Genomic DNA, 15,609 nt, shown 5'->3' with positions numbered 1-15,609 from the left:
TAGAGAGACAAAAAGAAAGTGAAATATGTGATGGAAAAGAAAGTATGTAAAAATATGTTAAAATAAACTATTACTCTTAATTAAACATATGTTAAAATAAACTATTACTCTTAATTAAACATAAGTTTGGTTGCAACCAAAACAATATTAAAAGTAACCAAAAACATAAGTTTGGTTAATTACCTGCAAATCTATGTTTGAAAAGGAAAAAATTTAATAAAATAGACAAAATATCATTGTTCAGCTGGCCATTTAGAAGCAAATCAAAGAACAGTTATCAAAACTTATTTATTGCACTTTCTGGAGTAGTAAAGCTCCAATAAGCCTGAATCCAAACAGGCTCGTAGATTATAAGTGACAAATGAGAGGCTGAAATGTTAACTATATTGTCCTTTATTAGCACATATAGATTAATTTTATATGAATGATAAATCTTTCATTCCTCATGCAAAAGTGATTAGTGACATTCAAGTACATAATATTAACCAAGAGACAGAATGAAATTGTTAGTTGTATAATACTCCATTTGTACTGTTTCTTAAGCATTATAATGATCACCAGTACCAGCTCATACCATCTTGTTGTCAACAGTCCTTCAACTCCAACTGGACCTCGAGCATGAATCCTGCTTGTACTTATTCCAACCTATTCAGCCAAGACAGAAATACAAAATTAAATCAACAACATTAACTCAATAGATTGATTAGAAAATGCAAAAAAAAAAAAACATACCTCTGCACCTAGTCCGAATAGTGCCCCATCACAAAATCTTGTGCTTGCATTGTGAAAAACAGCCGCATTATCAATACAAGACAAACGATAATTACATCACTTCCATTGCACAATGTGCTGATATCTTCTGAGAAAGCAGTGATAGTTTAAAGGGTAATGTTTGTTTAATGTTTTACTTTTGTGTAACTTTGTCAAAGACTGCCAAATAGTTACATAATAACAAAATGCTGCAAAGTAGAGAATTGAGTGAAATATCTTTTTCACCTGTATTTATTATTTATCATTGCAGAAACGAGATTAAGGAGTACGGTGTTTCAGATATTACCTGTCTACTTGGCGTAGGAACACATCAGCTGCTTCATGATCTTCTGCAACGATGCAATCAGTATGTGCACTGCCACAAAAAGAAAGAGAAGATGTGATACTTTTCCATATTAACCCACTGGACCAATATAGATGTCGGTTTGAATTGGAACAGAGAGTAGAAGGGAAATGAAAGCAATCTGTTTCACACGTTTCTTATCAAGAATAAAACACTGAGATGCCTTCCATAAAGATTTATATGATCAATAGCTGCATGCACATCATCCACAATTTCAACAGTGCAAGCCAATGAACTGTACTCATGATGAAACGAACGTGCATGTGGAATATTTAACAAAGAAGTTGCCTTTGGTCCTCCATATAATGCAACACCTGCATAAATTTTACATCATTTTTGCATTCGAAATAAGATAACACCTATCAATTAAGTATAACAGTCATCTGATTCCCAGATAATATGATAAGTTTTTCAATCTTTAAAATGATGAAACAACGCACCAGACTAGTAAGGATGCAAAACTTAGGTTAACATAAAGATAGATTGCAATATAAACCTTGGGGATGGCTTTCTTTTCTTTAATTTCCTAGAAGATCGTTTAAACCTTGGGGATGATTTCTTTAATATTTATTAATCAACAAAAAGAAGAATAATGAACATTATTTAGATTTTTGACACTCGATTAGCATTTAAAATTAAATATCTAAGATATTTTTGAACATGAAAGTTTCAGTTCCAAAAGGAAATGCTCATATAGAAATTAGAAATTTGCGTGAACAAACTCTAAACCATTAAATAATAGATATTTAAATATGCTTCTCTTTATAATGTTCAGCGTATGAGCGTAGAATTTGTCCACAATGGATCGGAATCTGGAATTACAAGCACTGTGATGCAGAAGGCCCTGAGACATAGCATTAACACCATCGTACTCGTGCTTAATTTATGTGGTCTTCTCAACAGAATTTGCCCAAGAGAATTTTTTTTTTGAAAATGAAAGATATATTATTAATAAGAAAGCCTGAGCTAGAGAAGCAAACCAGGCAAAGTACATTTACATGAAGCTGAGAAACAAAAACCCACCACCAACCCGCAAAATGGCAAAAGCGTAGTCCCAAGAGAATTAAGAAATCATTCAACTAAATTCCTTATTTGTTCATCATATAAAATTCAGCTTTGCTATGTGTTATTACATCCACTCTATGCAGTAAAATCTTACATGAGTGGCTTTAGGGGTTTGGTTGAGATACAAAACCTACATCTTATTTACCCACAAACATCCTCAAAACCAACACCATATTTCCCATAAGAAAATATATAAAAAAATATTGCCAACTGAGTTTATTAGATAACGCGGGTTCTTATCTTCTAATCCAAATCTTAAAGAGCATGCATTTTGCAGCCATGCATCAGCATGAGTCCTTAAACTTCCAGAAAGGATAAAAAACTTGGCATATTAAAAGACTTGATTGCAACCTGATAATTATTATCATTACGTAATCACGAAAATCGAATGTTTAAATGTCATATTTTTGGAGAGCAATGAGAAATTACAACAAAAACCTTTATCCAGCTAGAGCTACAAAAAAAAACCTAATGAGTAGTATCCAGAAATTAAAGCAAACTGTATTATCACCTGTTGAAAGAGAATCAAGAACAAGAGGAAATGATTGCAAGAAATTATACCTTTCGTTTGTAGGTCAACTATAATATCATTAAGCCAACCTTTCTCTATTAACTCCTTGTGGACAAGAAGTGTTTCCTAAGAGTTAAAATTTTAAAAGCAGACAAAAAGAAGTTATGCATGGCAGTGATTCATGAGCAAAGAAAATAGCTAACATCACCAATCTTGCACGGTCATCCCAGGTACATTTAATTTACCATGGCATTGCAGGCTGCTGGATAATCTACTTTTGCATCCAGTACAATCTTCCTTGCCATCTCTGCGTTAGCAGACTTATCAACATAGACGTGGCAAATTCCATCTGGATCAGTGATAATGAACGAACCTTATTATGATTTATGATAGTCACCAATAAATTATTTAACTAGGATTTACCATACCATATCAAGCATTGCTGATAAGATCCAGCCAAGAATGTAGAGAGAAAGAGTATTATTCAAGATGAACCCTAATTCCCAATTGGGGAACTAGAGAAGGATACAAGTAACTGATGAGTATTCGAGAGACTCATCACTCTCCTGATTCCCAAATGATCCCAAAGATACACAACACTCTTACTAACCTTCCAATTTATAGTTACTAACCCCAACTAACTAACTAAGTGTATCTATCAATTGCTCGCGTATTATGTCTAAACATAAGCACAATGGTCTTACCTGCATGACCCAAAACGGGAATTTTTGTGGAACTCTTGATCTGAGATACAAGTTTATTGCTGCCTCTTGGAATCACCAGATCAATTACGTCATCCAGCTGAAAGTTAAATGAATTGAAGTCCTTGTTTAGCTAAAAGGTTTTAATTTCAAACGGAATAAGTTGATAAATCTGCAATTAAGCTCTACTGATCAATATACCTTAAGCAGTTCATGAATTTCTGCTCTTGACGTCACAAGTCCAATAAGTTTTCCACCAACAGTATCTGGTAAGGCTTCAGTAATTACCTGCATCCCAGAACAGGAACCACCCCCAAAAGAATTTATTAATGAGATTGCCAGACAGTATTAAATTCAAACAGAAAATAGTTTAAGATTATCTTATTTGAAACCAAACTTTGTGCAAAATTGCATTTGATCGCAAAGCTTCCTTGCCTCCTTTCAAGAGAAGTCCATTCCCACTTCTGATTGCCAAGGAAGCTATCTGTTCAAAAGATACAGAGCGACCAGATCAATAATGATCAATAGTGAAACATGAGATTCATTTAAGCAAAAATAAAAGTTCATGCATACAATAAAACTAATATACTACAGATCAATAATGATAAATAGTGAAACTTCAGATTCATTTAATCAAATAGAAACCTATGCATACCACTCTCGTAGGTAAATAAGGAACACGCAAAAAAACACAACTATCTATTGCAAGCAAAAAGTTATTATACCTGGCTTAAAGGAAGTGATGCAAAACTGAGAAGTCTCGACAAGTATATAGGAATAAGGGAAAATATATTTGCAGTAACATTAATAAATTAAAAAGCTCAATTTGCTAGCACATACGTCTAAAGAACAAAATATCCCCTTCTTTACCGATACAGCCCAAGGGGATGAGAGCCCCAGGGGGCTCTCAACCTCTCAATTTTACAGATAAGTACCATATCAATCAATTAAATTTTAATACCCCAAGCTATCAAGCTTATTTGAAAGCACACATTCATTTAAGCAACCCCCACTCCAAAAAAAAATTCATTTAGGTTAACAGATCTTCCCTAATACCTTCTGAATGCTGATACTTGAAAAAATAATGAACAAGGATAGCAGATGAACATAAACGCTCAACAAAAGTGAAAAAGTAAATGAATAAAGTGTTTTTCCTTTGGGGAATACTGGCTTAAGTATAAAACAGAAGGTGAAGAGAGAAAATGAGACAGAGAAGATTGGTAGGGTTTAATTTACCTGTACTAGTGCCTCAGGGTGAGACTCAAAAACAATCAGGAGAACTCCCAAAGTAGATGATGTTTTCTCCAAAATTAGCCCATCTGAAAGCTAAATAAAATGGTAGCAGTGAAAAACAAATCAGACCAATATTTATCAACAAAAAAAAAATAGTGCAATCATATCCAAGAACAAAATTGTGCACACTTTGGACAATGCCTTTACACAAAATTGTGAATAACATGTGTCCATCTTATGTAGTAGAAAGACATAAAATTTGAATCTTCAGTTTAATAGTAAGTGGAAGGGAAGCTGATCCTACTTAATACAGTTTCTCACAAATGGTATTTCATAAGCTACGTTGATCCAGGAATACATTTCCAGATAAATTCATTACCTCAGTTCGTTTTAATACTTGGCCAATTGGTTCTTCCATATTTGCAATAATTCGCAAGTTGTTCTCAAGGCTTTCAATCTGTCAGTTATCATATATTATCATAAAAAACTTTTCCCTTTCAGTTCGTTAAAATTCAGATAATTTATTCTAAAAATGAAATGTCTTGCCTTCACAGGTTTTAAAGCTAGCCTAGCCACCAAAGATTTTTCATATCCTGCTTGCTGTGCAGAAGCTATATCAGCTTCATTTTCATTCTTGATCACTTTTTCATTTGCTTCCAGCGCATCAGCTATTTTTAGTAAAATTTGTTTCCTCTCTTCTGAAGATAATGCCTGTGAAGTAAAATTAGGATATGAGAATGTTAAACTCGGATTATTTCACATACAGCGCAGTATTATATATGATCTATCACACATTATGTGTGATAAAGAAAAGAGACCTGAAGCCGTCTGGAACATTCCCGGGCTGCAACAGCCATCTCGCGTGCATCAACCTCTTTTAATGGGGTCCACTCATGTGCATCTTTATGGAAGAGGGTTCCAATACGTTGTCCTTGGAGAATGTTAATGATGCTTTCAGCTGCAAAACCACTGAAAGGAGAGAAAAATGATGGAACTAAGGAAAAACCTGCTTACAAAGATGAGCATCAGATATAGTTTGTGCCCATGCCGAATCTCAGTGATTTTGGTACAGATCAACAAATGGAAAATAAAGAAGAGGCACGGCCATAAGGGATTCTTTAATTTTGCGTTTGTGTCCCCATACACATTTTCATTTAAATTTACTAAATCGAAAAAAGAGGTGGATGAAAAGACATTATAGAATGAAATGAAAGGATAAAGACTAGAGAAACTGGCGGCAAGTGTATAAGTTAAATTTTTTTAAAAAAATTATTATCCATATTCCAAAATTGTTAGTGGTTTAGCATAGTTTGTCCACATGTCATGGCCTAAATAACCTAATGACAATGATAAATGTTATGAACCATCATACCAAATGTTTAAGCAGTTGGGTGAACACATGAGTAGTTGTATAATATATGCCTTCAACAATCATATTTAAAAAAAAATGAAAAAAAAGAACAGAAGTTTAAGGTGCAATCTTTCTCAGTAATAGAGTCTAATAGTAAACCTGGTAATAATAACAGGAATGCCAGCCTCAGCAGCATGAACAGCAGCTTTTACTTTGGCTGTCATTCCACCTCTTCCCACCCTAGACTTGTCGCAAAAGTAATTTCATTCTGATGCCTTTCCTTAATATATGTATGAATGAGCTTTGAATGTGGCTCACTTGGAGGGCCAATATAAAGACTTCAACATCACTCAACAAAACAAGAAGATCGGCTTGTAACTCCAGAGCCAATAAAGCAGATAAACTATCATTATCCCAAAATATTCCAGAAGAATCCTGCAGAAACATTGATTACTGATTAGCAAAGGAAAACATGCAACATTAATTTTCAGTATAGATGAATAATGTTTCTGTTATGATACAGTTTGTTAATAATTAAAATGGAAGCAAAGTGGAGTGATTTAGTTACCTTTGGGTGGGGATTGAATGGGTCGTGTAAGGTGTGGTATCAGGTATGGCATGTGAAAGTTGGAGCTAGTGCCAGCTTAATTAGGGAACAAGAGGTACTTACTTAAAAGAAAGGGTTTTGATTTTGGTGTCACCCCTATAGATATTCATGTCATCCCCTTCCCCCACTTTCAAAGTACGGAATACATAATTTGTGTTCCGCACTTATAAGATACATGCGGTATGCTATTGTGTTCCACACTTATAAGTGTGGTAAAATGAGTGGCATGAATATCTATACGAATACGAGTGACATTAAAATCAATTCCCTAAAAGAAATGGATCGAATTGGAGAAGATGGACGGCAAAAAGAAAGAACTGGGATTGACTCAATGCGACCATGCATGGTTGGTATACTTGTCAATGATATCTCACTCGTCAATTGGAACTGCTACTACATATATTCGCTGGACATGGAACCATTTCCCATTACAAATTTTCTAAACCCGATAGAGTACAGTGCAAGTATCAATTATATTAAAACATTTCCCAACACATCACAAATTTCATTAATGCAAAGTTTATCACTAAAAAAAACATAAAATTCAAATACTATAACTGTTTTCAAATCTAATGGGAACTAATTTGTTTCACCCTATCCTCCAAGGGAATAAATTGCTCATTAAGAAGTTACTTAACATAGAATAGCTTAGTTAGACATTGGCAAATCAAACTACTCTCAGCAGCAACTAACTTAAAAAAAAAACGTTTGCATGGCAAATCCACATGTAATTGAACATTGTATAATGTCAGGTATGACTGAAGTACCAATTTCTATGTATGACTTGCTAGGGATACTGTTGCTTAATTATACAGTTGATTATTCCAGGATACCTTGTAAAATAAAAGAGGTTAATTTAAATGTATACTCTAGATTAATCAACATATTTAACAGATCTGTAATCTGTAATATATAATACCTTCCAAAAGAGTAAAACCAGCAGGACTTTTCTACATCAGCATGACTATACCCTCTTTAAAAGACCGTGTTTGGATCAACATAACCCCTTACTAGAACATGGCTCTGCTTTCGAACCATCTCCACAGATTTCACTCCAGCAGAAGAGGTAGAATGTGGATTAAAATCGTAGTTTGCCTTCCTATATACAGTGACAAGATATAATGTTACTGTGACAACAGCTATTTAAAACGAGCTACGCAAGAAGGGAACCTTTTAATGAAGTCACTGTATGCCTGACTCTTCTTTCACAACCTTCACAGTCCATTCTTACTTTGATCTCAACATTCTAAAATATTCAAAAGCCAACCATATGAGTAAAAATGAATACTTATATATCTAAAGGAATAAAAATACAACAAGAATAGATCCTAATTAGTTGGCTGTGCTAGTTAGTTCCTAATCCTTACATGCATTGGTTTGCACTTTCTTTGAGCAGTCCCTCTCTTTTTTTCCCTCAATATAAGTTTCTTTCTTCTTTTCTTCCCTTTAAAGTGAGTCAACTTTAAGTTAGAAATAAATAACAGAATAAAGCATAACATACATTAGCTGCATCTTGAATGGGCTTTTCCACACAACCAGTTCTTCCATGCTATCATAGTCAACATTAAGTGTCGACAGACAAAAGAAAAGAAAAGACACAACAAGAATCACAAGAGAAAAGAAAAAAGGGCCAAGCATGGCAAACTACATTAAATTGCATAATTTAAAAAGACTTTCCAACTAGAAAAGCGCAAACTACTGGTTCGATCTTACCCTTGTCTAGCTCCTTCAAGAACTCTGTGTAGGGGTGTATTGCCTCCTCCTCAAGGCAATCCACCATGCGGTAATGTGTCCTTTATGTAGAATTGAATACAAAGTAATGTGTCTCCTTAAGATATGATAGAACCCAGCCAAATCTGATATTATTCAATGGTAAAACCCTAATCCCCAAAATGGGAATTAGAGCAAGATACAAGAGAGAGATACCAAACACTCCCTACACCTAGAGAGAGACCCAACACTCTCCCTAGTCCTTGATTCCAAAACGAATACAAAGATCGCACATACTCTCTCTAACTATCTTGTTTATAGTCTCATTCTCTAATTAACTCCCACCCCTATCTAACTATCTATTTACCCTCTATGGTACCTATCAAGATAGGTTAATCTTAAACATAGCCGTGGAAAGTCATGTCTTTTGGCACAAAGTAATGCGGTAATTTGTCTTTTTATGACTAATTGGTGGGACGTCAACACACCATGTCTTTTGGCACATCCAAGCACCACAACCAACTTCTTTAGAGTTCCTACAGAACCAGTACCAACTTCCTATATGGTCATTTTTTAAAAAGAACATTATCACTAGTAAACACATATAGCAACACTATCAAAGATTATCAAAGCATACTCCAGACTTTCATGTCCTGATCGTAAGTAGAATACATCAAAAAGTTTCAACAGCCAATAATTATTTACAGCAAACAAAGCAAGTAGGAATTAAGATAAACATAGTATTATAAGGTAAAAGAACTTGAAGTATGTTTTACTTTTAACAGGTTTATATGAATTGGGAAAAATGCTATATTTGATGAGCATCATTAACCATCTGCATTGTGAAAACTTTATTTGCCACCTCCCCTGTTCCTGCAGTCATATATTGGCTATCTTTCATTCATCAAAAGAAAAACAACATTTTTGGTTTTTGAAAAATTCATTTGCAACCAATAATCAGAATCAGAGTCACTATTCCATGTCACCAAGGAGTAGGGGGGGGGGGGGGGGGAGCTAATAACGATTAACTTCTTCCTCAAGCTATTTTTATGTGAGTCGTTTTGTAGTATGCCAAACATTAATCATACAATAGCACAAGAATTCTGTCAAACAGACTTAAATCTGAATCATTCCATATTTAAGATTCGAAACATTTTGTAACATAAAAAAGTTAAAATATCAAACATCTATAAGTCAGAAGTAGTTGGGTATAGAAATGAATCAAACAACGAACATGTGCCTTCCGCTTCAAACTTGCTGCAATCAAAACCTAAAAAACCAGAAAAGAAAATGAAATCAATTTAAGCTTTAAAGCTAAAAGCCTAAAACCATAAGTAGTTCAAATAAGAGTCAACACGATGCGGGAAAAGAAATGACAACCAAAGACTTGAAGAAAACGAGAGACTACAACGTCAATTCTGCAGAGAAATGCACCAAGCTATTCCTTACCTGAATGATGAAAGGGAAAAAGCTTCATTGATGAGCAAGGGTTCGCCCTTTTTGTAGTACCCCTGAGTTATGTAATGTCATGTTAGTAACAGAGGAAGAGTCATATCAGTTTCCAAACCAAAGATGCAAATGCAAAAAAGGCTGTTCATTCTCTTTAATAATCTATTACAAAATGAGTGTGTTGCAGGATTGATCTCTAAGAGTCGAGAGAGAAAAGCTTCGGATTTGAAATAGGTTTCAAGGCACTGTTAGACAGAGCTAGTAAACATCATTTCAGCTAAATCAAGGAATTTTTTACATTCGAAACAGGTTTGATTCTCATCGACTGCCATCTGAGAGCCCTTTTATGTTTAATATCCACTAAATCACTAGTAAACTAATAAGAGGGTCAAAATGAGATGAAAGAGAAAATGAGTGTGAATTTCGAAAATATTGGAAGGTTAAACTCAGCCTGAAAAATACCAGAAAAGAGTGGTGATAAGCATGCTCAGTGCCCTTTCTTATGGCTAGGGAAGGCATGCGTCACGTTATTTTTTACATAAGCGAACATGCACTTCACCAGGCAGTCAGGCACCGAACATGTTTTTCCATTTTTCAATTAACCTACTATGCCGAACTGTTCATAACTAAAAAGAAAAAGAGGCAGCCACACAGCTAGTTGCTGCTTCCTACATGGCAGACTGGAATATCATCTCAGCTAGATATGTAACACGCCATGGAGAATTTAATTAGAATCTATGTGAAACATTTCATCGTAAGTTATTGATATTTAAATACAGCCAGGGGACTAAAAATGTTAGCTGGTATAAAAATACAAAAGCTTAAATGCATAATCATAGGGGTTTATATCTTGAATTAAGTTCTTCTTAATGCATATGATATGACTTCACTGAAGGAGAAACAATACAATCAACTAAATAAACAACACAACTCTCCCAAATGCAGCGATCAACAAATGAAAAACGATAAATGTCCATATAAACTCAGATTCTGTTATCCTTGGCGCAACAACCAGAACAGAATAACAACAACTTGGAAGATAGAACGAATTAACACATTCAAATCCAAAAAAAAGAACCCCAAAACTCAAACTGGAATCATCCCAAACAAGATCAAACTAAGTGAGAGAGAGGTAGAGAGATACCAGGAGGCAGGAGATGTGTTCTGCGTCGCCGAGTTCTCACTGATGCTTCGTTTGGAAGCCAAGAAATTTTGTAGAGAGATCAAGCATAGAAAGAAAACTTAGTTACCAAAGTATTTTCTACTGGTAAATAGTCAAGTTCGTCCCTGAATGTGTCCACGGCTTTCAACTTCGTTCCTAAACTTTCAAAATGACGCTCGTGGTCCCTGGATGTGCCAAATCTCTCTCATCAGCCGTCCCTGGGTTAAAAAAAACTAACACTGTTAACGGAAGTGTGATTTGGATTTTTTTTTTGTCAAAGTTAAAGCTTGTGTGGCATTTGCCTGTTGGGAAAGTTTTAAAAGCTTCAATTTAGTCCCTGAATTTAAAAAAAATTATCTCTCCCCCATCTTCCTCTACCTCTCCGCACCACCATCACCCTCTCTCCATCTTCTTCATCCTTCCTCTTCTTCTTCCCACCATCATCCCCTCCTTCTCACACTCTCCCTCATGAAGACTAAATCAGAGAGAAGCACCGTGTAAAAAGCAAAATTGACAACATGGGTATCTTAAAATTGGAAACTTTAACCACCAGCTGAGATTGTGGTGCTGAGTAACACAGATGAAAAATCAAGGAGAACTCATAAAGCTATAAACCCTAAACACAAAAACAATAGGAATTAAGAGAAAGAGGGGTATACACAGAGTAATGAGACAAAGTCGACACACCCACACAGACACAGTCTTCTTCCATCCTTATTCATAAATAAAAGCAAACCTCTTTCTGAATTGTTGTGTTTGAATTGCTGGGTGTTGTTCTGCCAATAGGTGCGTGGGTAGAAACTGGTGAGTTGAGTTAGTGTGGTGGTTTCCCCTGTTTTTGGCTTCTGCATGTTTCGATTTGGGATTTGTCCCTTTGTATTTATGGGTTGTGATGCTCATAGCATCACCATTTTATATATTCTTTTTGGTTGATAAAAAAAAACAAGAAATCTGGTTCTTGTTTCTTCAATTCTCCAAGGTTGTTCACCAATCTCTCGCCAAAAGATTTCAACGAAGCTGAAACCATGATGAGTCCTACCTCCATACTCAACAGCAACCTATTCTCTGGGTTGAAGAACCCGTTCTGGTGTGAATCAAACAGCCCACAAACCCAACTCTGGGTTCTACGTCGCGGTGGTGGTCGACAGCGAGATGACGCTCCTCGTCGGCGATTCCAGTAGAGACGCCTACGCCAAATCCAAAGCCCATCTTTTTGAGCAAATCTAGAGTGATGAGACAGAACCGGTTGAGGTGAGCTCTTCTGTGTGTATTCATGGTGCAAACTGATTATTTTTCTCTTTCTGAAATCTATGAGTGAATTTTAGGGGGCTGCTGGGTTTGGGTATGTATTTTCTTAGTTTTTAGATGAAGATGTGTGAAGAAGATGAAGGTCTAATATATTTGTTGAAGGAAATTTTTGTTTTTCTGAGTTTTTCATGATTCAAATGAAAATGTTGAAGAAGATGCTTGAAGAAGATGAATAATGGATGAAGGTTCCTAGGACTTCATTTTTTATTTTTTGTTTATTTTTTTCCCAGAGATGAAGGACTAAATTGAAACCTTTCAAAAGTTCATAAAAAAAAAATCCAAGTCACACTTCTGTTAACGATGTCAGTTTTTTTTTAACCCAGGAACTGCTGATGAGGGAGATTTGGCACATCCAGGGACCACATGCGTCATTTTGAAAGTTTAGGGACGAAGTTCAAGGCGGTGGACACATTCAGGGACGAACTTGCCTATTTACCCTATTTTCTACTGTTTGGAAAGAGAGAAAATATGGAATAGAAACAGTAAAAAGTAAAAACAGTGGGCGGGCACCATGCCACGTCATTTATGAAATGATGTGGCATTTATTAAATAATTTTTTTTTCTTTTTTAAATTTTAATTAAGCCCTATGATTTAACCCTAATTAAACTAAATAAATCTAAAATTAATTAACCTTGAAATCTAACCTAACTTTTACTCCTTCAAAACCCCCAAATCCAAATTAGGATTCACCATCTTCTTTCCCTTTCCCTTCTTCCCTTCTCCATCGAATCCGTGTTGCACCATTGATTCACCATCGATTTCTTCCCTTCTCCATCTTCTCTGTCGATTCCTTCTCCATCGAATCCTCTTCTCCATCGATTCACCTAATCTAACCTTTCACGCGATTTCCTGTCTTCTCCATCGAATCTTCTTCTTCTGGGTTTTCTGGTTCGTGTTCTTCACAGTTCAACCATGAGAAGGTCGTGTTCATCTGGCTCTTGTGCATCCTCGGGCACTTACTCCATGCCTCCAGGTGGAATCTGTGCTTGTGGGGAACTAATTGTTTACCTGACATCTCACACTTCTGATAACCGAGGAAGGCATTTTTGGAGATGCAAGAATTTCAAGGTAAATTCTCTCCTCTCTTTTACCTCTAATCTGTCAATTTGAACTGCTATGTTAATTTGTCCCCTTTTCATTGTAATTAATGACCCCCAAGGACTGTGGTTTCGTCTTGTGGGATGAAGATGTTGGAGTCCAAAGTTCAAGAACACAACGTGTTGTTGATATGTTGAGGACAGAGTTGGAAGATTCGAAGAACAAACTGGATGAATTGAAGAAGAAATTGGAGGATACAAAGATGAAATTTGAGGACACAGATAAAATTGGAGGAAAGCAATAACAAAATTAGCAAGCTTCAAAGAAAGCTTGACTGTGAGCTGCTGAATAAGAAAATGGCCTTTGCAGCCATACTGATTGTTGTGTTAGCTTGGGTTGTTAGCTTTTGCTTCCTTTATGGAAGAAAAATGTAATCTGAGAAAGGAATGGAAGTTATGTTCGTGTTTCATGTTGTGTAAGGTTTCATGTTGATGTTTTGGGTAGGTTGGGTTGGGTTGGGTTTATGTAGGATCATGTAATGGAGTCTACAACCCTGCTACAGCACATAAGAGAATACCTCCATACATTGTCTTTAGATGACAGACATCTAATCCAATAAAGGGTCTATAACCCTGAAGAAATCCCCTCTTACAACCTTCTAGACACATATAAAATCTGCCAAACCTAGGTTGTATGCTTCCAGCAGGGTTCTCCAACTGCATTTTACATGTATTGCCTGCACAAACCCTCCTCAATTCAGCACTGAATTTATAGAGCAATGAGTATTGTTTGCTTGAATCTCCCTCAACTACCTGCAAAGCAAGCTGTCTCTTCCCTTCCAAGCTCTATACCTTGTGATGCCAGTGGAAAAACCCAACCTCATCTCATCAACAACATCATTGAGCCTCATTGTCCTTGAACCCCTCAGTTTCTCCACCAATTTCTTAGCAACAAACTTGGAAGTAGCATTCTTATTATTGAATACTCTTGCACAAGTATGAGGGTTACTCAATGTCTTAATTGCAAAAGTTTGTTTCCCACCCACTTTGCTGCATAGCATAACCCATTTACAATCCTTCTTGCAAGCAGCCCTAACCCCGGTTGTGTCATTTTTGGGGAAATAACCCTTCCAGTCAGAACAGAGTGGTCCTTAGCTGCAATCTTAAACTCTTCCAATGAAGTAAATTCCATACCTACTTTGAAGTTACATTCTGCCCTCATATCCTCAGCATGAAACCTCATACTCCTGTTCCTCACAATAACATCATCATCATCACCTTCAGACATACTATGTAACTCTTCATCTTCCCAAGTAGCCTCCATTTCATGGTCACCATCAAAAGCATCATCATATTGAGGAAGCACAGTTTCTGCACCACCACCATGTACTTCATAGGTACCTTCTTCCATTTGCCTTAACAAAGCTTCAGCAACACCAACTGGTATGCCTTCAAATCCATCACCATTAACCTTTGCAGCTCTTTCCTCTTCACTATCACTGAAATGTATAGAAGCTGTGGAATCATCAGTGTCACTTGATGGAATGAAAGAATCGTCATCTTCATATACATCATCAAATCTAGGTTGTTTGCCATTCTTCTTTCCAGTAACAACCACATGCACATTGCCAGCATCTTCATTAACAGTTGGATCATTGGCAGCAACTCCATTAGCAATGGGATCATTGGCGGAAACTCCATTAACATCTCCATTTGCAATGGCATCATTGTCACCAGTAGCATCTCCATTTGCAGTAGCATCTACATTAGCATTATCAACAACAGTCTCCCTTTCATCATCACTATCTAGAAGCAACAATACATGTAACTTCTTATTGGACTTTGACTGGACAACATTGCTTCTTATCCTATCAGACTTCCTCACTGGCAGTTTGAATTTTGCAGGCCTCTTTGTTGGAGAAAATTTTTCAACAGAAAAATTATCAAGACCAGGTCACTTCAGTGGTGCATCCACTTGCTTCTTGGAAGGAGGTTAAAATGGCTGATTTTTCTTCTTTGGGGCCTCCACAACCACATTCTTCCCCTTGTTCTTTGGTTCATTTGTTTCCCCTTTCTTCTTTGGAGCATCCAACTGCAATTGCTTCACCTTGTTCTTTGGAGCCTCCACAGCCACTTGTGTCCCCTTGTTCTTTAGTTCTTTGTTTCTCCTTTCTTCTTTGGAGCCTCCACATCCACTTGCTTCCCTCTCTTCTTTGGACCATCCAACTGCTTGTCCTTGTTCTTTGGTTCATTCAATACATAAGTGTTAACAAGAGCTACTACGGCCTGAAGAACCTCCTCCACCCAAACACAGTTGCGAAAACTAGAGGTGTTCCTGGTCAGAAAGTCTGCAACTACAT

At 36.3% G+C, this 15,609-nt stretch overlaps 1 protein-coding gene and 1 pseudogene across 1 annotated transcript; both read right to left on the bottom strand.

The window, feature by feature from the left end:
- Positions 1-308: 308 nt before the first annotated feature.
- Positions 309-6,422, bottom strand: LOC130726399 (delta-1-pyrroline-5-carboxylate synthase-like; annotated as a pseudogene).
- On the bottom strand, positions 6,273-11,095 carry LOC130733672 (heavy metal-associated isoprenylated plant protein 24-like). The gene is made up of 7 exons (XM_057585899.1): positions 10,886-11,095; positions 9,742-9,803; positions 9,527-9,562; positions 7,950-8,026; positions 7,753-7,828; positions 7,502-7,709; positions 6,273-6,410 (listed from the first exon to the last, which is right to left on the bottom strand). The coding sequence occupies exons 2-6, from the start codon at positions 9,767-9,769 to the stop codon at positions 7,558-7,560; spliced, it is 369 nt and encodes a 122-aa protein (XP_057441882.1). The 5' UTR covers positions 9,770-9,803; positions 10,886-11,095; the 3' UTR covers positions 6,273-6,410; positions 7,502-7,557.
- Positions 11,096-15,609: the final 4,514 nt, after the last annotated feature.

This window comes from Lotus japonicus, chromosome 1 (genome assembly GCF_012489685.1).
Source record: "Lotus japonicus ecotype B-129 chromosome 1, LjGifu_v1.2".
NCBI classification, from domain to species: domain Eukaryota; kingdom Viridiplantae; phylum Streptophyta; class Magnoliopsida; order Fabales; family Fabaceae; genus Lotus; species Lotus japonicus.
The sequence above is the reverse complement of the archived record's forward strand: the minus strand, read 5'-3'. Positions and strand labels throughout refer to the sequence as shown.